The following is a 27,575-nucleotide window of genomic DNA, read 5'->3' as shown; positions in this document are numbered from 1 at the left end:
ATATGTAACCATGAGACCAATCTATCACATAGCATGAGAACCTGGAGTTCACCATGCTAATGAGGTATTTACATAGGCTCTGAGTGTTCAGCCAATAAGCTTCCCTTCCTGGGCATTTCTTCCTGCAAAAAGTATTTAATTCCTGGTTCACCCTAAGTAAGGTGTTTGCATTCATATTCACCATCAATGAAAACAGTTTGGACAAGCAAAGACCATCTCTTCATCAAGATCACAGGGCGGGGAGGGGCGTCGTCAGGCCTAAATCTCTTGGAGAAGGCCTTCTCTTCTAGTCCCTCCCATACTCTTGGCACTGACTTGGAACCAAACCCAGTTCAGCCCCTCTCTAGGATTCAGCCTTCCCCTGGCCCATAGACATAGAGGGGAGGCACAAGCCTTCGACCCCCAATATGGACTGAGTTCTGCCTCCAACAATGGCTTGCAGGAGGTGCTCTGGGCAACCCAGCAGCAAGGCAGACACGCTGACCAGGAGTCAGCAGACCAAACCACCCCAACTAAACAGTGCTGTGTTGAGTCTTTTCAAAGCTACATTGGTTTATTTTTAATTGTATTTCATATTTGTTTAAGTGTTTTGCCTGTATGTATGTATGTATGTATGTATGTACGTATGTATGTATACCACATAAATGCTTAGTGTCCATTGGGAACAGAAGAGGGGGTCAGATCCCCTGGAACTGGGGTTATATAAATTACCCCAGGAAGCCCCCACATAGGTGCTGGTAACTGCTCCAGGTCTTCCGACAGAGCACGTACTCGAGTCCTCTCTCTAGGCCCCACAGCTACATTTAAGACTAAATAAGATGTTACGATGGGATGGAGCCATGACTCAGCGTCATGAAGACCCGGAATCTGGCAGCCAGCCACACAGAGCTTCAGTTCTAGGGGCTCGATGCCCTCTCCCTGGCCAGCCACACAGAGCTTCAGTTCTAGGGGCTCGATGCCCTCTCCCTGCCTCTGAAGGCCTCACACAGTTGGCAAACACACACAGACACATATACATACACACTTAAAATGCATTACAATGTTTTATTTGTATTATTTTTTAGGCAATTGACAAAGAAGTTTCCCACTCTGGATGGTAAATGCAGATAGGTAACATAAGGTCAGCTTTCCACATTACTCAAAATAAAAACACATTAAAATATAATTATAGAACAGTGCTTCAGAAAATCTTTTCAGGAGCTAGGGAAATGCAGGCATGAAGACTGCATATAAAGGCTGGGGCCCTACAGCGCATTTGTGCACCTTGGGGTGGGTGGGGCAGACAGGTGGCCCTCTGAGTCAGTGAACTCCATGTTCAGTAAGATATCTCTTTCTTAAAATTTAAGGTGGAGGGCCTGGAAAGATGCTCACTGGATAAAAGCATTTGTTAAGCAAAAAAAAAAAAAAAACTGACAACCTGAGTTCAATTCCCAGAGCCCACACCCGTATCCCAGTGTCCCTAGTGAGACAAGAGGCAAAACCAGACGTAGCCAAAGTGTGTGGACCTGGAGTGCGAAGAGACAAAACAAGAAGACCTGTCTCAGAGACAGGGTGGAGGGGCTGGAGGAATGGTGGAGGGGCCGGAGGAATGGTGGAGGGCCGGAGGAATGGCCCAGCAGCTGGGAACATTTTGGTCCTTGCAGAAGACTAGGTTCTGGCTCCGAGCACCTTTATGGTGGCTCAGTTTCACTTGTAACTCCAGTTCCACAAGATCCACCACCCCAGCTCGCTTCTGTAGGCACCAGCACACACACAGTGCACATACATACATCCATTATATACTGGATAGCACATAATCAGTTAACTGGATGCATTAACATTATTATTTGGTCAGCATTCTTCCTCTGGTTCTCGTGACCGTTTCCGGAAGTTCAAAGAACTTTCAGTCTGTGATGAGGCAGCAGTGACAACAGCATCTCTAAATCCCTGAGGCTGCAAGATAGAAAAATACCCACACACATACTTAAAAAATAATTTAAAAAGATTAATTTTCCAAAGTCTTTAAATAAGTTATGTTATTTTTTTTAAAGATTTATTTATTCATTTATTACACTGTAGCTGTCTTCAGACACACCAGAAGAGGGCATCGGATCTCTTTACAGATGGTTGTGAGCCACCATGTGGCTACTGGGAATTGAACTCAGGACCTCTGGAAGAGCAGTCAGTGCTCCTAACCACTGAGCCATCTCTCCAGCCCAAGTTATGTTATTCTTGGGAAAGACTTTCCTAATCATTGAATAAAGAGGCTAAACTTTGCAGGTCATCTAACCCAGAATCTTGTTAGAACATTTAATATATGCTCTTTTATATGCACATAAAAATAACTGCATAAGGGTATTCTCAAGCCCAAACCTGTAGTTCAGTGGTGACGCCCAAGCTAACAACAAAAACGTCCTCTAAAAGGAATCCTAAGACATTTTATGGTGCATCAGCTGGGAGAAACAGAAAGAAGTAATCTGTACAGAAACTTAGGCACTCACAAATCATTTCATAGTAAAATATTCTGCCTGGCATGTGGCATGCATCTGTAATAGCATCACTCAGGCAGTGGAGGCAGGAGGGTCAAAAGTTCAAGGCCAGCCTGGACTAAATAACAAGACCTCTTCTCAAACAAGACAAAATAATTGAGAACAGGTTAATGTAAGTTAAGTGAGGTTAGTGTAAAAACTAAGTGGAAAATTCACTTTCAGAACTGCTTTCCATTTTTAGTTTTCTCTTTATAAAAATAAGAGGCTGCTGAGTATGGAGGCAAATGCCTTTGATCCCAGTGCTTGCGAGGCAGAGGCAGGTGGATATCTGAGTGCGAGGCCAGCCTGATCTACAGATTGAGTTCCTGGACAGCCAGGGCTACACAGAGAAGCCCTGTCTCAAAAGAAAACTATCCTCAACAATAAAAGAACTTCTGGAAGAATCACCATCCCTGACCTCAAGCTGTATCACAGAGCAATAGTGATAAAAACTGTATGGTATTGGTACAGAGACAGGCAGGTACATCAGTGGAATAGAATTGAAAACCCAGAAATGAACCCACACACCTATGGTCACTTGATCTTTGACAAAGGAGCTAAAGCCATCCAGTGGAAAAAAGACAGCATTTTCAGCAAATGGTGCTGGTTAAACTGGAGGTCAGCATATAGAAGAATGCAAATCGATCCATTCTTATCACCCTGTACAAAGCTCAAGTCTAAGTGGATCAAAGACCACTTACAAAACCATATAAAACCAGATACACTCAAACTAATAGAAGAAAAAGTAGGGAAGAGCCTTGAACACATGGACACTGGGGAAAATTTCCTGAACAGAACACCAATGGCTTATGCTCTAAGATCAAAAATTGACAAATGGGACCTAATAAAACTGCAAAGCTTCTGTAAGGCAAAGGACACTGTCATTAGGACAAAATGGCAACCAACAGATTGGGAAAAGATCTTTACCAATCTTACATCCAATAGAGGGTTAATATCCAAAATATACAAAGAACTCAAGAAGTTAGACTCCAGAGAGCCAAATAACCCTATTAAAAATGAGGTACAGAGGGGTTGTGGATTTGGCTCAGTGGTAGAGCGCTTGCCTAGCAAGCGCAAGGTCCTGGGTTCGGTCCCCAGCTCCGGAAAAAAAAGAAAAAAAAAAAATGAGGTACAGAGCTAAACAAAGAATTCTCAGCTGAGGAATATCAAATGGCTGAGAAGTACCTGAAGAAATGTTCATCAGGGAAATGCAAATCAAAAAACCCTGAGATTCCACCTCACACCAGTCAGAATGGCTCAGGTAACAACAGATGCATTCGAGGATGTGGAGAAACTCTTCTCCACTGCTGGTGGGATTGCAAGCTGGTACAACCACTCTGGAAATCAGTCTGGAGGTTCCTCAGAAAATTGGACATAGTACTACCTGTGGACCCAGCTATACCACTCCTGGGCATATACCCAAAAGATGCCCCAACATATAACAAGGACACATGCTCCACTATGTTCATAGCAGCCTTATTTATAATAGCCAGAAGCTGGAAAGATCCCAGATGTCCCTCAACAGAGGAATGGATACAGAAAATGTGGTACATCTACACAATGGAGTACTACTTAGCTATTAAAAACAATGACTTTATAATATTCATAGGCAAATGTGTGGAACTAGAAAATATCATCCTGAGTGAGGTAACCCAATCACAAAAAAACACACATGATATGCACTCACTGTAAGTGGATATTAGCCAAAAAGTTCGGATTATCCAAGATACAATCCACAGACCACATGAAGCTCAAGAAGAAGGATGACCAAAGTGCGGATGCTTCAGTCCTTCTTAGAAGGAAGAACAAAAATATTCATAGGAGGAGATATGGAGACGAAGTTAGAGCAGAGACTGAAGGAATAGCTATTCAGAGCCTACCCCACCTAAGGATCCAGCCCATATACATACAGCCACCAAACCCAGTCATTATTGCTTATGCCAAGAAGTGCATGCTGACAGGAGCCTGATATAGATGTCTCCTGAAAGGCTCTACCAGAGCATGACAAATAGAGGCAAATGCTTGCAGCCAAGCATTGAACTGAGAATGGGGTCCCCATTGGAGGAGTCAGAGAAAGGACTGAAGGAGCTGAAGGGGTCTGCAACCCCATAAGAACAACAATACCAACCAACCAGAGCCCCCAGGGACTAAACCAGCATTCAAAGAGTACACATGGACAGACCCATGGATCCAGCTGCATATGTAGCAGAGGGCGGCCTTGTTGGGCACCAATGGGAGGAGAGGCCCTTGGCCCTGCCAAGGCTGGACCCCCGCCAGTACAAGGGAATGTCAGGGTGAGGAGGTGGGAAAGGGTGGATGGTTGAGTGGGGGAACACCCTCTGGATGGGAAACCAGAAAAGGGAATGACATTTGAAATGTAAATAAAAAATAGCCAAAAAAAAAACAAAAAAACAAAAAAAACCCCAAAGAAGCCCCAGGTCATGCTCAGCTCTGCAGTGAGTTTGAGGCCACTGGGCCTGGAATCCAATGATACAAATGCTCAAGAAATTAATGTTGTTTCAAAGTGTTACTACTATCTACAGGGCAAAATTATTACTATAGTGTAGAAACACATTTTTTAATTGTTGTTGATAGTTTTGAGACAGGATCTCATGCTGCCTAGGCTGGCCTTGTACTACTGATCCTCCTGCCTCAGCCTCCCAAGTCCAGGCATGTGCCATCATGTCCTGTTAAACATTTTCCTTTCTGAAAACTTTTAACATAAAAATCTTTAATAGATTTTACATATGCCTTGGAACATATATATTCATCTGTTCTCAAAGATAAATTTCAGTTCAATTGTGACTACAGCACTGTGTAAATAAATACTATTTTGATCATGTTCTCACATCTAAACTATCCTCAAATATGCTTATTGCTTACAAAATTAACAGAAACAATTTGTACATGACCTCTTCAGATAATTACTGCCCAACAACTGTGAAATCCCACTGTGATGAAATAATACTGACTGTGATCTGAAATGGTACTGTGGACTCCTTCTGGCTTGGTGATTTGTACAATGTTGCAAATCTGTTTGGAGAAAAAAATACATATAAACACATTATCTTAATTAATTAGGTCACATGACTTATTTTATAATTTAAATTACAGAGTCCTATACCATGATTGTTTCACGTATTCTCAACAACACAAAATGGAGAGAAATATATTTAAAGAGGCAAAGTGAACACCTTCCTAACAGGCAGCACTGTGGGTGCTTTCATTCTCAGTTAAGCAGAGGCACAATTTTTTTTGAACTCAGGAGTTCAAAGCCAGACTGAATCTAAAAAAAAATAATTAAAAGTTTTAAAAAATTAAAAAGCTAGGTATGATGGCACAGGCCTTTAATCCCAGGCAGAAACAGTTGGATCTCTAAGTTTGTAGAGAGTCCCAGCATAGCAGGGGCCATCATTCTCACTATATGGAGAGCTTGAGGCTCTGGACTACATCATACCCTGTCTTCCCCCTAAAAGGTAAGTAGGCTTGCATACATATGTGATTTTGAAGATGTATTCTTATTATTTTTAATTATGTGCAGGGGTGTGTGTCTGAATGTGGTGTGTACACTTGGATGCAAGCACCGTCAGGGGCCAGAAGCATCAGATCCCCTGGAGATGTGGATTTACAGACAGTTGTAACCCACCAGTGTGTGTGCTGGGAACCACACACATGGGAGGAGCAGAAAATGCTCTTAACCACTAAACTATCTCTCTAAACCTGTTTTCTATAATGTAAATAAAACTGAAAGCTGAGAATAGCTTAATAATTAAGGGGTTTGTTATTGTTGGTTTTTCAAGATAGGGTTTCTCTGTGTAACCCTGGCTGACCTGGAACTCACTCTCACTCTGTAGACCAGGCTGGCCTTGAAATCAGAGATCTGACTGTCTCTGCTTCCCCAGCTGGGATTAAAGGTGTGAGCCACCACTCTCCAGTCTTGGCTCTTTTTATATGTGTGTATATACATGTGGAGGCCAGAGGTTGAATTATATCTCTCCACTCTGTTTTTTCAGATAGGGCCTTTCATTGATCCTATAGCTCAATTACTAAATTTTGCCAGCCAGCAAGTCCTAGAGATCCTACTATTTCTTCCTCAAAATTCCAGTTCTTATGCCTACACGGCAAGCCCTTTATGGCCTAAGTCACCATCTCAACTCCACAATCTACACTCTTAATAACTACATTCAAATAGTGTCAAGAGTCAGAACATAAAAATCTTTCAAGTTTCTTTTAAGGAGTGTGATATGGTGGTACACACCTGTAACTACAGCAGATGGAGTGGGCAGTGAGGGCTGCTATAAGTTCAAGGACCACCTAGGCTACTTATAACTGTGAGGGCACCCTAGATATACCACACTGCTTTGAAAAAAAATGATCACTTTTTTGTGATGATGGAAACTGAACTCAGGGCCTTGTACAAGTTAGGAAAGTGCTTCACTGAGATATCATCCTAAAATTACTTCTAAAACATATAAGTCATTTATAACAGCAAAAAGACTGAAGCAACGGTGTCTACTAGAAAAATAAATAAAACACGGAATACATACATTCTCTCTATCTCATTCTCTCTCATTGTTAGGAAGAAAATTCTGACATAGCTACAAAATGAACCTTGAAGATATTATTCTAAGTGAAATAAGTAAATCAAATATTGTATGATTTCAATTACATTTGGTTCGTAGAATAATCAAACCAGAGAGTAGAACAGTGGTTGCCAAGGACAACACTATTGCTTAACACTGAAGTAAGGGAAGATGACAAAGTTCTAGAAATAAATAAGTGAAGGTCATATAAGAATATGAATGTACTTAATGCCAGCCAGCTGTATAAATCTAACTAAAAACTTTAATAATTTTATTGCACTTTTATATAATATAGATTCTAACTTAACAGGAAACAATCATAGACTTGTATTAGTTTCTACACAATATAATGCTCATTTCTTTTTGTTTTTGAGACAGGATTTCATATGGCCAGTCTAGTTTTGAAAGTACTATGTAGTCAAAAATGGCTTTGAACTCCTAATCTCCCTGCAATCACTTCCCAAATGCTAGGATTACCAGCATGACCACCAAGCCTAGATTATTTTCAAAACTAAACTCAACAAAGAACATCTTATTTACTATTTATTAACTTTCCTAATTTCAAAAATGCCCCTCTCCTTAAGCATTATTCATGAGAGAAATAATCAAAGACTTTTTACTTTGAAAACAATTGCAGCTTGAAAGATGGCTCTGCAGTTAAGAGCTCTGGCTGCTCTTCCTTCCAGAGGACCTAAATTCTATTCTCGGCTCCCAAATGGGAACTCACAACCTTCTATAACTCCAGTTCCAGGGTTTCTCTTTTGATCTCTAAGGGCACTGCACACACACAACACACAGACATGTAAGTAAAACACCTACCCACCCACAGCAAAAAAACAGACAAAGATCAGAATCCAAAATGTCATAAACTCTATGTATTTAAACCAGCCTTTTAAAAAAATCATAGTTTGGGAATTTTCATTTTTTTTTTTTGAATTTTCATTTTCTTAAGGTGGGGTAGTACTAAGGAGTGAACTGTGGGCCTTGTAGAAGCTAGACAAGTTCTTCCCCAGTGAACTACGCATGAAGTCAAAAGAACCACTTTTTTGGGTCAGTGAGGCCACGCATAGGTTCTTACCCCTAATTCTGACCACCTGAGTTCAATGTCCCCATTACCCATTTGATAGAGAGAAAGAACCAACTATACACACACACACACACACACACACACACACACACACACACACACACACACACACACACAGAGTAAACAAGTGAATATACAACAATAAAAAATTAGCTTATCAGGTAAGTTATCTTACAATACCAGTGTACTGTCTGGTTTTGTGTGTTTACTTGACACAAGCTGGAGTTATCACAGAGAAAGGAGCCTCAGTTGAGGAAATGCCTTCATAAGACCCAGCTGTAAGGCATTTTCTCAACTAGTGATCAAGGGGGTAGGACCCAGCCCATTGTGGGTGGTGCCCTGGGCTGGTGGTCTTGGGTTCTATAAGAGATCAAGCTGAGCAAGCCAGGGGAAGCAAGCCAATAAGTAACATCCCTCCATGGCGTCTGCATCAGCTCCTGCTTCCTGACCTGTGTGAGTTCCAGTACTTCCTTTGGTGATGAAGAGCAAGGTGGAAGCCTAAGCTGAATAAACCCTTTCCTCCACAACTTGCTTCTTGGTCATGGTATTTGGTGCAGGAATAGAAACCCTGTCTAAGACAACTGGTATGTCCAAAAAAGTGCCAAGTACATCTGAATGCTTTGATGAAATTATTAACACGTAGTGCTTTCTTGCTCACTCACTCTTGATGGTCAGGAATGATGGGCCGAGACCAAAGTATTGCCATGTGTCTTGAACTCACAACCTTTCCCTCAAGAGCAGGTCCGTGATACCATATCAAAGAAAAAGTAGTAAGATTTTAAGAAGGCTTTACAAAGTTAGTATGAATCCAAAATGAACAGCAGATGTGGTAGCTTATGCCTATAATGCTAATAAAGCAGGAGGCAGGAGGATTGCGAAGAGTTCTAGGCTAGGCTAGGCTTTCTAAAGGAAAAATATAAAATCAAAAGGGAATTAAGCTTTCAACTTAAAAAATCCTCTTCAAATTTCTAGGTAAAAATTTTGTATGTCATGTCTGCATCTCAAAAGATCTTTTCTTCAAGAGATCTTTTTAAACCAAACCAAAAAGATTCACTTGGCTCCTAGCCCTAGCGGAGATGAAGCTTAGCATATGGTTGAACTACATAGTTTGGGTCAGGAAGAAACAAGAGAGAAGTACAATATGTGCTCTAAAGCTGAGCACACATAGGAAATGCTGTGTGGGGGTGTGATGTATTACTCCACTCTACCACCAGATCTTCTTGGCAAAGAACGATCTTGGCCTCGTATCATCATGAATATGCAAATTGGAGAACCCACATAATATAAGGACACAGACGACAAAATCATTTAAGAATTGTTGGAATGTCATTCTGTCATTTGTCAGAGGTTAAAAATTAGATGTTACTGCACACCCTGAATCCCAGTGCTGGGGAGGAACAGGCTGCCTGATCTATATAGTAAGTTTCAGACTGGTCAGAGCTACATAGGAAGTTCCTCTCTTAAAAGCAAAACATAAAATCAGATGTTACTAGTGAAAGATGGAGGTCAGGCACGATAATGTCTAAGTTCTATTCACAATACTGATTTGTTAGTTAAGGATTTCAGTTCTTTTGTTGTTTTGTTTTTACTTATTTTATTCATATGAGTAAACTGTAGCTGTCTTCAGACACACCAGAAAGGGGATCAGATCCCATTACAGATGGTTGTGAGCCACCATGTGGTTGCTGGGAATTGAACTCAGGACCTCTAGAAGAACAGTCGGTGCTCTTAACCTTTGAGCCATCTCTCCAGTCCTGGTTTTCAAATTTTCTATTCAAAATAAAAGTGTTCATTCCTGTAATTATAAATTTATGACTTCTTTTTCATATTTTTAAGAAAAAATCTAAAAAAGCATTTAAGAGTATATATAGCTCAGTGGCAGAGCGCTGGCCTGGAATGTCCTAGGCTAAGGTGTAGTGGTCTCTCCTGTCATCTCATCTTACAAAGTAGAGGCAAAAGTTTCGAGAATCAAGGTCATCCTATACTATCTAGTAAGTTTCAGGCCAGGCTTGGCTACTTAACAGCCTGTTTCAAAAACAAACACAAAAATAAATATAAAACATTGATGGGCCTATAGCTCAGTGGGAAAGCATAGACTTAGCATGCCAAAAAGTCCTTGGTTCAATTCCCAGCACCCAGAACCCAAACCAAACAAAACCCCATAAATCCTCACACGCAAAAATTTCACCAAACTTTAAAAACAAAGATATTTGGTTTCAAATAATGAAGAACAAAAATATCTTAATTCTTAGGTTACTAAATGAGGTCAATTCATTCTGGTTATCATAAAGTATGCACGGTCCTGTCATATAGCCACTTGAAGGAAACAATTTGGAGTTAAAGTTCTTTACTGGGGAAAAAAGGAATTAAAGCTATACATTCACATTTGTATGCAATACTATAACTATGTTCTAGAAAACAATTATAGGGAAAAAGGAAAAAACATTACGCCTGGCCAAGCAGGTCTCAGTGACTCGAAGCTCATGCTGACTACACTCCTGAATAATCTTTTAAAAGTGATTCATGCAGTTGGCATCTCCTTTGCAGATGCTGTTCCCAAAAAGCCCAGTAACTGTAGGGACTTGAAAGGTGGCTGAGCAGTCATGAGCGCTTGCTGTTCTTACAGACTTGAGTTCTGTTCCCAGCACTCACATGGTGGCTCATGGCCTTCTGGAACTCCAGTTCCAGGGGATCCAACGCCCTCTTCTGACCTCTGTGGGCACCGGGCATGCACATATTACACAGACTTGCATGCAAAAAGTAAGGCAAAATACTCACTTAAAACTAAATCATTTTAAAAATTAAATACAGCTAGGAATGGTGGTGCATGCCTTCAATCTCAGCACTCAAGAGGCAAAGGTGGGAAGATTTCTGTGAGTTCCAAGCCCGCCAGGACTACATAGAGAGACCATGCATCAAACCCTCCTGCCCCCCCTCCCAAATTTTGTACATGAAATAGTTTCATGATATGGCTTTCTTTTCTTTTTATACACTTCTTTCACTCTGTCCTAGGCTGGCCTGGAATTTTGCAGCAAAAGTTAGCCTCAAACTCAGGCTATTCTGCCTCAGTCTCCTGAGTGCTGGAATTATAAGTCTTGTGCCAACATACACCTAGCTAGCTACAGTATGGCTCTGAAAGAGTATTAGAAGGTGGCATGTAATGCAGTTTTAAAAAAAAAAAAAATCAAAAAAACCAAAGCAGTATCACTGACTGAGCTCACTATCGCCCTACATACTACCTCAGTTTCCCCTTTTATTAGAGCACTTCCATACCGAGTTCTCTAGCTTATGTCAATTAATCACAAAGCAGAAAGGCTGGCATAAATCTGACATCTTTTGAAGTTCAGAATAAAAGACTTCACAGCTTTCAATGGCCTATTTTAAAGAAAAGGAGAGCTGGTTCATTCACTTGCTCAACAGCTTTAGAAACAAACACAAAGGCTTCATGCTGCCATGATTTTATTTTAAAGAACAATACTTGTGAAAGGCAGGTAAATACATGGGCAATGAAAGGGAAAAAAATGGCAGACACAATTTCATGCAAGAACTATATTAAGCAACTAAGAAAAACTATCCTATTTTCCACATATATTAGTCCTAACACTAAAGTTTTCCTTTTGTCCTGATTTATTCTTTCAGTCTCCTCCGGGAACACAGGGTACCTCCTCCTTCATGGCTAAGAAGCGATTTCAAAGACTATCAGAAGGCAGCAATTCCTTAGCCACCTACATGTTCCAGGTGCATTCACACCATCATTTAAATACACAAAGAATTCCCTGTGTGGCTGAATGTGCAGTATTAACAACGTGTTTCTATGTTTGCTCTAACCGATGTCAAACAAGGCAACAACAGAAGTTGTTTATGGGTCACTGCAAACCTCAAGCTGGGTACCGATGTTAACAAACCACTAAGTGTTCAGTATAATTAGATTGATATTCCGAAATTATGAACTTATTTCTATACTGACCTTTGTTTTTGTTCCCAGTGAAAAATTAGCCTTATTGTAGCAGCATGTCCCCAGCTTTCCCCTAAAAGAAAAAAAAAATTTACTATAAAGTACCTTTAAATTTTTCTAAGTTACCTAGAATGTCTGGTCAACTACAATCTTACTTTACCAAACTGAAAATAAGAATATTCTTTGTTTCAAAACCTGTTTTATATAAGTAAGATCCTAAGAGTAATAGAGGTTTCTGACAATCAGAAACAGGGTCTCACTGTAGTCCTGGCAGGCCTGGAATTCAATATGTAGACCAGGCTGTCCTTGAATGAAGAACTGCATGCTTTTGTCTCTAGCGTTCTGGGATTAAAGAAGTGCAGCCATACCGGTTTCATTATGCGGTGGGGGATAGAACGAGCCTCCTACCTCAGCCTCCTCAGTAGCTAGAGCTAAGTCTGTATCACCATCTTTGCCACACAGAATATTACTGGATTCAAGTGGAGATAGATCTTCAAGCATTGTGCTCTAATGAAATCACAGTGCTAGAAATAGTCATACCTGTTTGCATAGTACGATTTGTCTTTAAATAGATTTTTTCTCCTTCCTGTCTAAGACTGGGATTTTAATGTTTAGAATTCTATTTTGAATATTTACTTCTCAGATTTCTGACACACAGTTATCAGAGAGCAGCTATTTAATAAATGTGGTCAGTGAATAAGACAGTTTTATTTTCAAAAGCTTATAGTATCCATCAAATGCCAGATGAAAATGTAGAAAAAAAATGTTAATCTTTTATCTCAGAGCCAGGCATGGTGGTCTACATATTGAATTCCAGGCCTGCCAGGAATTCTAACACTTGGGAGGTAGGCAGATCTCTGAGTTTGAGGACGATACAGAGAACCTGCCTTAAAAAACAAAAACAAGGGGGAAAAAGTTTAATCTCCCTCATTTACCCACCTAACGCAGGAACAAGCGAAGCTTGATTTTTATCAAACTTTGTTGTCATCTGATTCGTTAAAATAACCTATGAAGACAAATATAAGAAAGTTAGGACATAAAAGTTGTATATAAACAGTCCTATGAGTTTAACAGTCTGCACATAGATGACTCAGTGGTTGTAGGACCCAGACTCAGTTTCCAGAACTCACATGGTGTCTCACAGCCATCTATACCTTTGGTCCAGAAGACCTCATATTCTCTCATGGCCTCCTCTGGCACCAGGCCCACATGTGTACATAGACATGCACACAAGCAAAACATACACACAAAATTAAGTAACTGTCTAAAAATTCTAAGTTTTTCTGATGAAAAGGGAAGAGAAGGGGCCGGAGAGATGGTTCAGTGGTAAAGAGCACGGATTACTCTTCCAGAGGTCCTGAGTTCAATTCCCAGGAACACATGGTGGCTCACAACCATCTGTAATGGGATCCAATGCCCTCTTCTGGTGTGTCTGAAGACAGCTACGGTATACTCATATACATAAAATACATAAATCTTTTTTAAAAGGGAAGAAGGGAATATGTTCTTGTGTGAAAATTTAAAAATAAAAATTAGTACTTATCTGCAAAAATGTTACCAAAATACATGATATAACTGACCAAAAAAATCTGAAGGAACAAAGAATTCTTGGTTGATTTGTTTTTTTTGTGGGGTTGGGAGCGGTTCAAGACAGGGTTTCCGTCTTAGTTCACACTGTCCTGGAGCTCACTCTGTAGCCCAGGCTGCCCTCACACTCAGAGATCTGCCTGCCTCTGCCTCCTGAGTGCTGGAGTTAAAGATTCGTGACACCTCCTCCAAGCACCTACCTCAGTTTCTGAGACAGTCTCTCACTGAATGTGGGCTTCCTGTTTTGACTAGACTGGCTGGCAAAACCCATGGATGCCCCTGTGCAGTCCTTTCCCCATCCTGACCTTCAGCAGTGCTGGGGTACAGGAGTGCAATGCCATGCTCACATGGAGGTGCTGGGGCTCTGACTCAGGTCTTTATGCTACCAAGCAAACACATAATCCCATCTCTCTGGTACCCACCCCTTCTTTGAAACTTCACTTTTTTAAAATTCAAAATTTAAATTTCACTTTATATGCCTTTTCTCCTAGCACTTTAGAAGTAGAAGCAGACTGGTATTATATAGTGGTATATGCCTTTAAGCCCTCTGAACCTTTTAAGTCAGTTAAATGTTCTCATTTATATTTTATATTTACATGCCTTATACTTATAAATTGCCTCGGTCATGGTGTTTTGTCACATTAATATAAGAAATCAGCAGGCATAGTGGGGCATACCTTTAATGCCCTGCACTTGGAATGCAGAGGTAGGTAGGTTGCTATGTTTGAGACTAGCCTGGTGGCACGAGTTTCAGGACTGCCAAAGCTACATAGTTAGACCTTGTCTCAAATTAAAAAGATAAGCAAAAACAGTAGGATCATGAGTTCAGGGCTTCCCGGACAGTGGTGGCACATCTTTTGTGTCCGTCCACCCCATCCCCAACCCAGCCCCACTCAGGGCCTTACACTTGCTGATCAAATGCTCTACCACTGAGCTAAATCTCCAAACCCGCACATATGTCTTTAATCTCATCACTCAGGAGGCAGAGGCAAGCAGATCTCTGAGTTTGAGGCGAGCCTGGTCTACAGAGTGAGTTCTAGGACAGCCAGTACTGCATAGAGAAACCCTGTCTCTAGAGAGAAAAAAAAAAAATTCAGGGTAATCCTTAGCTATGTAGTGAGTTCAAAGCTAATCTGAACTAAATAAGACCCTACCCCGAAAAAATAATACATTGTGTGAACCACAGTAGGTGCTGAGAATCAAAACTGGGTCCTCTGAAATGAACAGCCAGTGCTCTTAACTGCTGTACCGTCTCCTCTAGCCTCATCCTTAAAAAAGTAATGTCAATACATGGAGGAGGGTGTTAAAACTCTGTGTGTGTGTGTGTGTGTGTGTGTGTGTGTGTGTGTGTGAGAGAGAGAGAGAGAGAGAGAGAGAGAGAGAGAGAGAGAGAGAGATATGGATGCAGTGGTATATGGGCAAGGGTGTATATGCTAATGTGCTGGCTGGCCAGCCAGCCAGGTTAGTGGCCCTGCTAGGCCTGGCTCTGATGTGTGTATTGGGGATTTGTACTCAGGTCCTCTCCCTTTCACAGTTAAGTGCTCTTACCCAGAGCACCAAAATTTGTTTCCCTTTTCTGAGCCAGGGTCTCATGTAGCCCAGGCTGGTCTTGAATTTGTTATATAGCTGAGGTTGACCTTGAACCTGATTCTCTTGCCTCCTCAAGTGCTTGAATTACAAGCATGAACAACCACAACAAGAATGCCTGCCACAACAGTAATTCTGTGGTAGTTTTTGAAATAAAATCTCAGTATGTAGCCCTGGCTGGCCTAGAACTCATTATGCATACCAAGTAGGCTTCAAACCTGTGACCCGACTGCTGGAATCACAGGAATGCACTACCATGACCAGGTCTCCTAATAGTAATTTTTTAGTACAGAAAAGTCCAATTACATGGTTTCTTTTAAACCTCATAGTGAGTTTCAGGGCATCCAGAGACACACAGTGAGACCCTGTCTCAAAACAAAACAAAACAACAAAACAACGACAAAAAGAAAAAAAAATCAAAAAGAGGGTGGAAAAAATGGCCTAGCAGTTAAGAATATGTGTTGCTCTTGCAAAGGACCTGGGTTTAGTTTCCATCACCTATGGGGTATCTCACAAGCATCCTTAATGCCAGTTACAGGGAATCTGGTGCTTTTCTCTGACTTTCACAGGCACCAGAAACACACAGGACACATATACATACATACAAGAAAAATATTCATACACATAAATAAATTGAAAATGTTTTTAGATACTCAAAACTGCTAAAGATGCAGGAAAACAAGAGCTATAAATTATTTTTAAGGAGAATGTACTTTTTCAGGCCTGGCATGGTGGTACATAGCTTTAATCCTAACACTTGGGAAACAATTACAGGAGCATCTCTGTGAGTTCAAGGCCAGTCTGGTCTAGAATTCTGTGAGTTCTAGGTCAGCTAGGAATATATAACAAGGTTCTGTCTGGAAATAAGTAAATATAGAGAGTCCATATTTCCAAAGAAGGATGTGACAAGTCAGTCGGTAAAATGCTTGATCCATAAGCCTGAGAACTTGGTCTGACTTAGGATCCCCAGGCCCAGGTGAACACGACCCATGTACGGGGCGTTTTACAATCCACCCTGGATTGTTAAGCCATCTCAGGCATCTTAGCCTAACTGCCAAACTCTAAGACAGTCAGAAAACTAAGCCTCAAAAAAGAAGGCAGACAACTCCTGAGGAGGGTCTGAAGCTGACCTCTGGCCTTCAGGAACACATGCATATTCACACACACACACACACACACACACACACACACACACACACACACACACACACTTGCGTGCATGCGCGCACACAAATTCTCACAGAGGAAAAAAAACGAACTTTCAACACCCTTTCTGCAAGTTATTAATAATATAAAACAAGATTTAAAAGGGAAAAGAAACTTAAGGTGGTTAGTCAGTAAAAAGTCCTTGCTATGCAAGCATGAAGACCTGAGCTCAGAAGCATATCTACAGTCCCAGGGCTGAGGGAGGCAGAGACAGGCAACTAGAGAAACTCCCTGAACTTGTCTCAAAGATGAAGGTGGCTGCCACAGTGACATGGCTCAGGGGATAAAGATGCCTGTCATGTGAATACAATCCCTGGGACGTATACATGGTGGAGGGAGAAACCCAACTACCACAAGTTATCCTCTAACCTCCACATGCACACATACATGCACAGAGGCACACAAAAGAAATAAACAACATTTTTTAAAAATTCAAAATAATGACTGAGAATGACTGAGGACGACACTCAATGCTGACCTCTGGCTACACACACACACACACACACACACACACACACACACACACACGCACACACACGCACACGCACACGCACACGCACACACATTCTTGTACAAGTGCCTACATATACACACGGACATACACACAAGCCAAAATTTATATACACTTAATGGAGCAGGGTAACTAAATTAAAATAGGGCAGGGGATGTCGTGATGTAGTTCAAAGGCAGAATGTTGGCTTAGTATGTCTGAAGTCCTGAGCTGGAACAGCAGGAACAACAAAACAACAAAGAAGACAACATCAACACCCAACCACCAAACCTAAGGACCTGACACCATGCAGCCTATTTGTCCCGAGCGCCCTCTACTGGGCATCCTCAGAATGCATCATTAGCAAAGCTAAATCCCAATCTACAGTAAGAACCAAGTCAAAGGCACTCACTATGCTTTGGCAAGAAGAATCCGGCAAAAGGGCCAATAAGATGGCTCACTGAAAGGCACTTGCCATGGAGACTGACAACCTCAGTTTGATCCCTGGGACCCTAGAGTAGAAAGAACTGACTTCTGCAAGTTGTTCTCTGACCGTGTGTTATGATACATGCAACACCACATACATGCACACAGAATAAATAAAATGTAACTTAAAAATAAGATCTGGAAAAGAAAATGTTTTCCATTTTATAGAGAAAGTTCTTTATTGGTGTGTGGAGCACTACAGGCATGTGCTAAGAACTTCCTTAACAAGGTTTAAAAAAAGACGACTTGAAAGCATTTTTATCTCCCACCTCTCCTTTGACGAGTATATTTTTTGTCAGTGGGAGGATGTGGTTGCAGAATGGAAACAAATGGCAAACAGGTATCCCTGTTCTCCTAACCTCATAGTTACCTTTCCCTTCATATTTCAAATCTAGAATTAGCTCCAGGACTGATACAGCAGCCCAGCAGTAGACACTTGCCTACCTACACTTCATGCACAAGGCTATGGATCGAATCCCTACTATAAAAAACAAAAACCCGGCTTTTCTACAAAGTATCTACATTAAAAGCCATGCTTGCTAACACATCTGAAATCTCAGTTCTAAGAAGGGTAAGGTAGGAGGATAGAGTTCAAGGTCAGGCCAGACAACATCATCAAGTTTCAGGCTATTTATGGAGACTTCATCTCTAACAAACAACTACCATCTCCACAAACCCCCCATATTCACATGATTTAGTCAGGCGAAATCTGTATCAATTTAGACATTAATATGTCAGAGTCTTAACTATGAAGTTCTTCTGACCAATACTACTTACAGCTAGTCTGTGCTTATTTGCAAGGCTGATCAATTGTTGGGCAAGGCCATTTAGTAATCGAGTACGAAGGGAAAGATCATCGAGGTCATGACGAAAGGGAAACGCAATTCCATCTATTATCACTAACTGCACCTAAAGACAGAAGAGAGAATAAAATTAGGTTTGGAAATAAATTATTATAAAGATGGCGTCCCCAAAGCACATTCCATTACATAAATAAATCTTAAAATTTGGGGTGAAAAAAGAAAGAAATCTAGCTGGGCATTTTTTGACGAAGCTGGGAAGATGGCTCAGCGATTAAGAGTGTACACTGCTCTTACAGAAGACCTGAGTTCAGTTCCCAGCACCCATGTCAGGCAGTTCACAACTTCCTAGAACCCCAGATCTCTGTAGGCCAGGGGTTTTCAACCTGTAGGTCACAACCCTTTTGGGGTTGAATGACCCTTTCACAGGGGCTAAATATCAGATATTTACATTATAATTTATAAAAGATGCAAAATTACAGTTATAAAGTAGCAATGGATATAATTTTATGGCTGGGGTCACCACATGAAAAACTGTATTAACGGGTTGCAGCATTAGGAAGGTTGAGAACCACTGCTCTAGGGCATCCGATGCCCTCCTCCAGGGCCCACCTGCAGTCACTTACATAATTAAAAAAAAGTAAGAGCATGGTGGTATGTAGCTGTAATCTTAGCACACAGGAGGTAAAGGCAGGAGGTTTGTCAGTTTCTGGCCAGGCTTGGCTATACAGTGAGACTCTAACTCAAATTAGGTAAATACAAATGAAAATTAGAATTTTCTTTTGTAATGCTGGGAACTAAACCTATTGCCCAAGCATGGTAGGTAAGCACGCTACCACTGAGCTCTATCCTCACTCATTTTTATCTCTTCAAAAGTTTTCTTTTAAAGTTCATTTTATTATTTTATGTTTATTAGTATTTTGCCTGTGTGTATGTCTGTGTACCATGTTCATGCCTGGTACCTGTGAAGGCCAAAGAAGGTAAGGAGCTCCTGGAAGCAGACGTACAGGTGTCTGTGAGCTGCCTTGTGGGTGTTAGAAATCTAACCCAGGTCCTCTGAAGAGCAGTCAGTGCGCTTAACCACTGAACCATCTGTCCACCCTTCAAAGGCTTTCTTTTGGAAAGTACTTATCCAATGATTCCATTGTAATCACTACCTGAATACTAGTACTACATGCATATGCTACTGCTCCAGGACAGCCAGAGCTACACAAAGAAACCTTGTTTTAAAAAGATCCGATGAGGGCTGAAGAGATGGCTCAGTGGTTAAGAGCACTGACTGCTCTTCCAGAGGTCCTGAGTTCAATTCCCAGCAACCACATGGTGGCTCACAACCATCTGTAATGGGATCTGATGCCCTCTTCTGGTATCTGAAGATAGCAACAGTGTACTCACATACATAAAATAAATAAATAATAAAATCTTTAAAAAAAAAAAAAATCCGATGATGATGATGATGATGGTAGGACAGGCCGGCTATGGCAGCACAAGCCTGGATCCCAGCACTTGAATGAAGACAGGGGATTGAGAGGTCAAGGTCAGCAAAGTATGGTGTACACTCACTCCTCAGGCACAGGAAGTTGGATCTCTGAATTTGACACCAGCCTGGTCTACAAAGTGAATTCCAGGACAGCCAAAGCTACACATAGAGAAACCCTGTCTTAAAACACCAAAAACCCACCAAAGAAAAAAAAAAAAGACAAAGAAACAAAACAAAACAAAAAACCCTGGAAGAATAGGTACATAGCTCAAGAGACTAGAATCCAGAAATAAATGTTTGCATTTGTGATCAACAGATACTTCAACCTTAAGACTCTACAATGAATATATAGTATTTTGAAATGTGAATAGCATACCTATTAAAAATGAGTAAATAGATGTAGGGCAGGTTGCCAGGATGGTGAGGTGGGAATGGGTGGGTGGCGAGCACCCTCACAGAAGCAGGGGGAGGGGGAGAATAGGATAGGGGGTTTCCAGAGGGAAGAATGGGAAAGGGGATAACATTTGCAATGTAAATAAATAAAATATCCAATAATAAAAAATAAAAAAAATAAGTTGTAGGGCAGGGAAAGAGGGGCTTTTGGACTGGCATTAAGTTAATACTATGCTACTGTTTATTTTTGTGTTATCAACACTCTTAAAAATGTTATTTTAGTAGTATGATCCATACCTTTGAATGATCTGAAAGGAAATCTGGAAGGAGATAGACTTGTGCCAGCAGCTCAGTGTAATCGTGACAACGAAAATAATAAATGTGGGACAGAATATTTTCAAGAGTAAAATCCTTCAAGGCTTTCTGCTGTTCTGAAACAAACAAAGCAATCTTAAATAGTTTAGTTTTTCTTGTTCTAATAGTGTGCCAATCATAAATAATCAGTTATTTTTTAATAACAGAACAGAATATATTTGTATCATTGTAAAACATACTTTCTTAACAGAACTATTGTGAAATGACTGTAAACTGTGATTTGATGATGGCTGACCTATTATAATTTTTTCAAACCTAATTTTAATGATGGTTCTTAATTGCTTCAACCTCCCTTGTAGCCTACCACCCACCAGAGTTAGTGGAAAAGAAAGGATATGGGGGACGTGGATCTGTTTAGAAAGGTTCTTTGTAACAACTAGCAACTCCCATAGTTCAGTTCACAGGTTAGCAAGCGGCAGCAGCTCAATCCACTCTTCATAGATACACCAGCAGTCCCGTTCAGTAGAATGGTTAGCAACAGTGGTGACACAACCTGACAGCCAGGCCTCAGCCTCGGCCTGAGTCATCAGGAGAGAACAACAGAACACCAGGAGCTCTTGGCTATACCTCTCTCAGGGAAGTGAAGATCAGCTAAGACTGAGACCCACAGTATTGCTGTACCAGCAAACCAAGCTCTGTCTCAGTCACTTCAGCAGGTTCTATTTAGACCCTCCAAACATCACGTGTTCTCCATGTGCCCTGCCTCAGCACAGGTCTTGCCTTAGCATGTGCTTCCAATCAGCCAGAGTCTGAGGAATTGGCAAGAAACTGCAGCACATACCAGAAGTTTTTTGGTGCATTTCTCTCTATGAAGTCTGACAAATGGAGCTCAACTACACAATGTAAGGCAAAGCAATACATGTGTGTAGTTAGTAAAGAATCCTTTATCACATGTCTTTTCTCCTGCTTGCTTTAGCAGAACATCCTTCTGTGTCTGCTTCAGCTAAACATTCCTCCACGAGTCTCTCTTAGCCTTTCACACCTGAGTCCAAGTGCTTTCCCCAGCAAAATACCATCCAACCAACTTCCCAAAGATAGACCCTTAAGTTTCTACCTCACCTATTAGTTTATATTTTCCATTGTTTCTTTACATACTAGGGATTACTTATTTACAATAAAACTAAAGTCTTTTCTTTCCCTGTCTCCAGATTTTATTTCCACTCAACAGAGTATTACAATTGAAGTTTCTTTCCTGTTTTTAGGAAAACTAATTAAGAATTCAAAGGAAAAAATGTTCCAATGGATTATATTTTCCCTTTAGTACTGTAATTTAAAAAAGATTTATTGTATGTATATGAGTACACTATAGCTGTCTTCAGACACACCAGAAGACACATCAGATATCATTACAGATGGTTGTGAGCCACCATGTATATGGTTGCTGGGAATTGAACCCAAGATCTCTGGAAGAGCAGTCAGTGCTCTTAATTGCTGAGCCATCTCTCCAGTCCCTAATACCGTAATTTGATTTTTAAATAATAACAATAACATGAAATCTTCCTAACCTTGGATTTGGTTTAGAGTTCATGGTCATCCTAGTCTATGTAGGAAGTTCTAGGCCAGCAAGTTACATATTGAGACCATGTCTCAAAAAATAAAAAGGGAAAGGTGCTTGGAAAAATGATCAGTGGTTAGGAGTACTGGCTCCTCTTCCAGAGCAACCAGGGTTTGATTCCTAGAACCTACACATCAGCTCACTACTCCCTGTAACTCAGGGATCTAATGCCCTCTGCTGGCTTCCAAGGGCACTGTACACACACAGTACAGACATATATTCAGGCAAAACACCCAAACATATAAATCAAAGAATATAAAGTCAGTTTGGTTTTGAAATGAAAAACTATTACATTTCAAAATGTTTTAAAAAAATTTTAATGCTATTGGGTGTTTTGCCTCCTTGTACATGCACCATGCACATGAATGGTGCCTATGGAGACCAGAAGAGGGCATCGGACCCCCTGAAACTGGGAGTATGGACAGGTGTAAGCTGCTATGTGGGTGTTTGGACCCAAAGCTGGGCTCTCTTCATGAGCAGCAAGAGCTCTTAACAAATAAACCATCTCTTCAGCCCCTATGATATATTTGATCCATGACAAGATGATAACCCGAGGCTCTGGGTTTGATCCTCAACAATACAAAAACAAAAGACAGAACAAAGCAGGGGAAAGAAACTAGCTGCACAGGATAGCTCAGACCTGTAACCCAGCAGGAGGGAAGAGGAGGCAGTTAGCTCCCATCAGAAAGGTCATCCTCAGGGACCTAGAAGTAGAAGAGTATCAGGAACAGCATTTCTGATTAGTAGACACTGGCTTCTTCAAATACAAACTAAGTTAGTAAAATAGTCACCAAAAACCCTTTAGCTTTAATCATAAACCAATCGTTAAAACCTTCACATCCCAGTGCCTCAGTAGATCTACTGAAAGTACAGCGAGGTTTTAAGTGTTTATTAAAGTACAGATTGTCCCAGGGGTAAGACACTTTATTTTTTTTTTTTTTCTGGAGCTGGGGACCGAACCCAGGGCCTTGCGCTTGCTAGGCAAGCACTCTACCACTGAGTTAAATGCCCAACCCCAGAGGTAAGACACTTTAGACAGAAGAACTTGAAGAGTTTGATTCTGAGTGTATTACAAGCACTGTACTCTAGCTCCAGGAGAATCTGATGCCTCTGATCTCTGTGGGCACCTGTACATGAGCACACACACACAACACTTACTTTAAAATGCTTTTTTATAATTTCTTTTTATGTGTGTGTTCATGTCATGCCTACATGTATGTTTGTGTGAGGCTGTCAGAAGCCCTGGAACTGAGTTACAGACAGGAGTGAGATGTCATATGGGTGCTAAAAATTGAATCTATGTCCTCTCTCTAGTCCCTAATTTTTTTTTAAATTAAAATCTTCAAAAAAGGGCTGGAGAGATGGCTCAGTGGTTATGGGCCCGACTGTTCTTCCAGAGGTCCTGAGTTCAATTCCCAGCAAACACATGGTGGCTCATAACCATCTGTAATGGGATCCAATGCCCTCTTCTGATGTGTCTGAAGACAGCTACAATGTATTTATATATAATAAATAAATACATCTTCAAAACAAAAAAAGAAGTTAATAGCTGCCATGATGATATGACACAGGTCTATCATTCCAAAATTTTGGAGACTGAGGTAAAAGGATCACACACAACCTGGGTTATGGGGAGAGCACTGTATATCATTCTGCAACAAAAGTATTGGAGTTTAACTAGTTAACCTTCTAGCTTGGGACAATCTCTTACTGAGGTCTGAGATATGCACAAATACAAACTGTCTTTACCTTACCTTCTTCCCTGTGTGTTCCTGCTATGAGATGAAGGTGCTGAATGCAGGCAGTGGCAAGGCTTACCACCCTATCAACCATAAAACTTCCCTCCGTATCAATAAATACTGCTTCACCGGCCACTCCTCCAAAACATTCTGGAATCTGCACATCTACTGCTAACTGCATACTGTCAAGAAATGAAATGACCAAATCATCATCATAATCATTTAAAATGTTTTTTGTAAACTGCATATAATCAACTAGATCACTAAGTTTTCTAAATGCAAATAAATACCCAAGGCAAAAGAGATGTATTCTCCATAGCTCCAAATACATATGAATCATAGATGCCTAGGTAATAGCTAAGGTGTTGTACAAAATTGTGAGTAGGGAAGAAGTCTTAGTAGGTTTTAGGTTGCTGGGAACTGAATGCTTTACATAATCTCCCTTTGAGTCAGGGTCTGGCAATGTAGCACAGGCTGATCCTTCTATCTCAGTCTCCATTTTACCCCTACTGCCATGTTTATAGGAGTGCGCCATAACCAGGTAAAATTTTTTTTTTTTTTTTTTTTTTTTTTTTTTTTTTTTTTTTTTTTTTTTTTTTTTTTTTTTTTTTTTTTTTTTTTTTTTTTTTTTTTTTTTTTTTTTTTTTTTTTTTTTTTTTTTTTTTTTTTTTTTTTTTTTTTTTTTTTTTTTTTTTTTTTTTTTTTTTTTTTTTTTTTTTTTTTTTTTTTTTTTTTTTTTTTTTTTTTTTTTTTTTTTTTTTTTTTTTTTTTTTTTTTTTTTTTTTGAGGGGGAGACAGGGTCTTGCTATATATCAATGGCTGGTCTAGCAACTGTTATATACCCCAAAATATCCTCTATCTCATAGCAGTCCTGCTTCAATATCCTGAGTGATGAGATTACGGGAGTACGTCACCGAACCTGGTTCAGAAATCCTTATCATATATAAATCAACTTTTAAACATTTGACAAATATATCTCAGAAGCCAATTAATTAGGAGTGTATGTGTTTAGTGACCGGACTGTATTACAAAAGAAACATTTTTGATACCAGAATTTTATCAAGAAGATGGGGTACCTGGATAATATAAATGATAAGCTGATTGATGTGGATACGTACAAAGTAGTACCTTATGCCTCTCGGTTTCCTGACTACAAACTCACAGCAGAATATTCTATTTGTTACATTAAGTCCACCCTTAAGTAGGGAACGTCCTATTTTTACCATAACTGTGTTTTTCCAACACCTGGTACACCACAAACTTCTGTCGTTTTCATTAGGGGTATTCCACCCCCAAGAATGTTATCTAGTGCTGAACAGAAGGTGATTATGAAGCCCTGGGTGTGCTCTTGCTCTAGAAGTTCCAGTGCTGTGCACTTCTTGTTTGCCACAGATGTACCAGCACATCTTGGTTTATTTGTGAGACATTCTCTTCTTAGAATTTGGAGAGTTTCCAAGGCTTCCTCTTTGGATATCCCAACTTCTATAAATAAGAAAGAAAGAAGAAAAAAAAAAAAAAAGACCCTGACATTAGAGATTAAAAAGTTTAACTCAGAGCCTGGCATTATCCCATTAGAGGCATAAACCCACGCGTTTAATCCCATCACTAGGAAGAGAGGCAGGCCAGCATGGTCTACAGACAGTCAGGACTACACTGAGAAACCTTTTCTTGAAACAAACAAAAGTCTAACATGGTAATGAATTATCTAGTTAGCTATTTAACAGCTGGGGATCAAACCAGGGCCTTAGGCACCAACAGCTGTTAGTGCTCTACCGTTCTGCTACTGCCCAGTTAGCATCGCCACTATGTAAATTTAAAATTAGAGTAGGGGTGTAGCTCTGTGGTGGAGTGTTCATCTAACATTGGTAAAACCATGAGTTCAATACACAACACTTAAAAACCAAACCAGATTCCATGCTGTCCTCTTTGGTGACCAGCGAAGAAGCACATAGTATTACTGGCATAGTAGGTGACCACAGCCAGGTTTGGATTTGTGTACATTAAGGATGCAGTGGTTCCTACTTATATGTAACCCGAAGATCTCTGGAAAAAAAAAGAAAAGTCGGGAGGAGGGGTGTGTATTCCCGTAAATCGCGGACCTCTAGAGCTTTCTCCTGGTCTAAGGAAATGTTCTATTGCTTTTCTTACTGAAATGTCTCTAGTGCTACTCTAATCCTTCATTTCTCAAGTCCAACTCCCACTCCCCTAGGATCTTTGAACAGCGAGAATTTCATGGCTTGTGACTGTTTCCCAGCTCGGTTTATCATGAAATTTCAAGATGAGAAGTCCGTTCTATAGATCTATTGGACACCCTGGTTCAAGAGGAAACTTCCTTAGACCATTAAGTGAGGCACTCTTCAAAGCATCCAGAGGGCGCGGGCACGGAGAAAGCAAATCAGTAAATGTTGCTTCACATAGTTCCAACCACAAGAGAATTACAGCGCAGTCAAAGAACAGCTTGACGGAGGCGGGAGAATCAAGACGGAGGCGGCGCCAAGCGGCCGCGGTGCATCAGCTGGCTGCCGGGAGTCGTTACCTTTGCTAAGCTCGGAGGGCTTCACCTCCAGGACGTCCTCGGCAGTCTGAAAACCCGCAGCCACCAGCTTCACGCGCACCGCGGGAGACAGCGGAAAACCCACCAATTCCCTCTGCATTTTGAAAGCTCGGCGCCTACGCGCGTAGTGACGTAGAGCGAGAGGCGCTAAAGCCCTAGGGGCGCAAACCCCGCCCATCCGGGGGCGGACTTGCGGCGTGACGTCATGCGTGTGGCGCAAGGGGCGGGGCTCGCGCGGCCTAGACTCACGAGGCCTTGCTGCTGCTGCTGAGGAAGTCCCACCAACTATTCACGTTTAGCGTTGTTTTCTAGTGTCATTCACGTTTCAAGCACAGCCTGACAGTAAACAAAAACAAACAAACAAACAAAAAATGAGGCTGGAGACGCGAGGATGGGAACCAGGCCAAGTGGAACCCATAGGGCTTATTTCCTCACCATGCTCTGCCCTGTTTCTTGGGTTCCTCAAGAATCTTTAAAAGGAGTCATCCCCCTGGATGGAAGTTGTAGTAGAAGCAGAAACCGAATACTGATCAGTTGGCAGTTTGTTGGTGTGAAAAAGTTTTAAAAAACTTGTGCACCCTCACAGGAATAGTGTCCCTTGGCCCTTCTTCCTAAGTGACCCCCTCGCTTTCCCGCCCTCGCGAGGGATTGTGGGTCAGCCCCCCCACACCTTGGGGGCTGCGTTAGTGAGCGGTTGGCGCCCACGCGCTGAGCCACGCACTCGCCCACGCACGCACAGCTTCCGGTGGGTGACCCGGACTGGGGAGCTCACTCGGAGCGTGGCTGTTTCTGAGAGCATTAATGTCCGCAGGCCTGCCTAGCGTAAGAAGTAGCTGGAAAAGTAAGATATCTTGTCCTTGTCGTCCTCTGGTAGTCTAGCCTGGGCCTCTAGTGTCCTGAGGGAGGGACCGGAGCTCTTAGTAAAGTTGACCAGGGATGTTCATGTAGCGGAAGTGACCGCTTCCTAAACAGAACTTGTGGCAGTTTGGAAGGTGGCTTATGAGGTTTTTTTTACCTAAGAAATGTGGAAGATGATATTAAAAAGTGAGCCGTACCCTACGTTTAAAAAAAAACAAAACAAAACAAAAAAAAAAACTACTTTTTTTTTTTTTAAAGACAGCATCTAAACTTTAAATTGTGGGATAAAGGAATACGCGACTCTCCGGTTTGTGCACTATGTATTAGCAACAA

The 27,575-nt window shown here is 41.0% G+C and overlaps 1 protein-coding gene across 1 annotated transcript; it reads right to left on the bottom strand.

The window, feature by feature from the left end:
* Positions 1-1,024: 1,024 nt before the first annotated feature.
* Rad51c (RAD51 paralog C) lies at positions 1,025-26,548 on the bottom strand. Its single transcript, XM_032912402.1, has 9 exons — positions 26,367-26,548; positions 25,054-25,312; positions 23,846-24,012; positions 20,459-20,592; positions 18,266-18,397; positions 13,072-13,138; positions 12,145-12,205; positions 5,480-5,540; positions 1,025-1,932 (listed from the first exon to the last, which is right to left on the bottom strand). Exons 1-9 carry the CDS (start codon positions 26,482-26,484, stop codon positions 1,831-1,833), a joined length of 1,101 nt encoding a protein of 366 aa, XP_032768293.1. The 5' UTR covers positions 26,485-26,548; the 3' UTR covers positions 1,025-1,830.
* Between the last annotated feature and the right edge of the window lie 1,027 nt (positions 26,549-27,575).

Source organism: Rattus rattus, chromosome 9 (assembly GCF_011064425.1).
Source record: "Rattus rattus isolate New Zealand chromosome 9, Rrattus_CSIRO_v1, whole genome shotgun sequence".
In the NCBI taxonomy this organism is placed as follows: Eukaryota; Metazoa; Chordata; class Mammalia; order Rodentia; family Muridae; genus Rattus; species Rattus rattus.
Note: the sequence above shows the minus strand (reverse complement) of the source record. Positions and strands in the feature narration are given on the sequence as shown.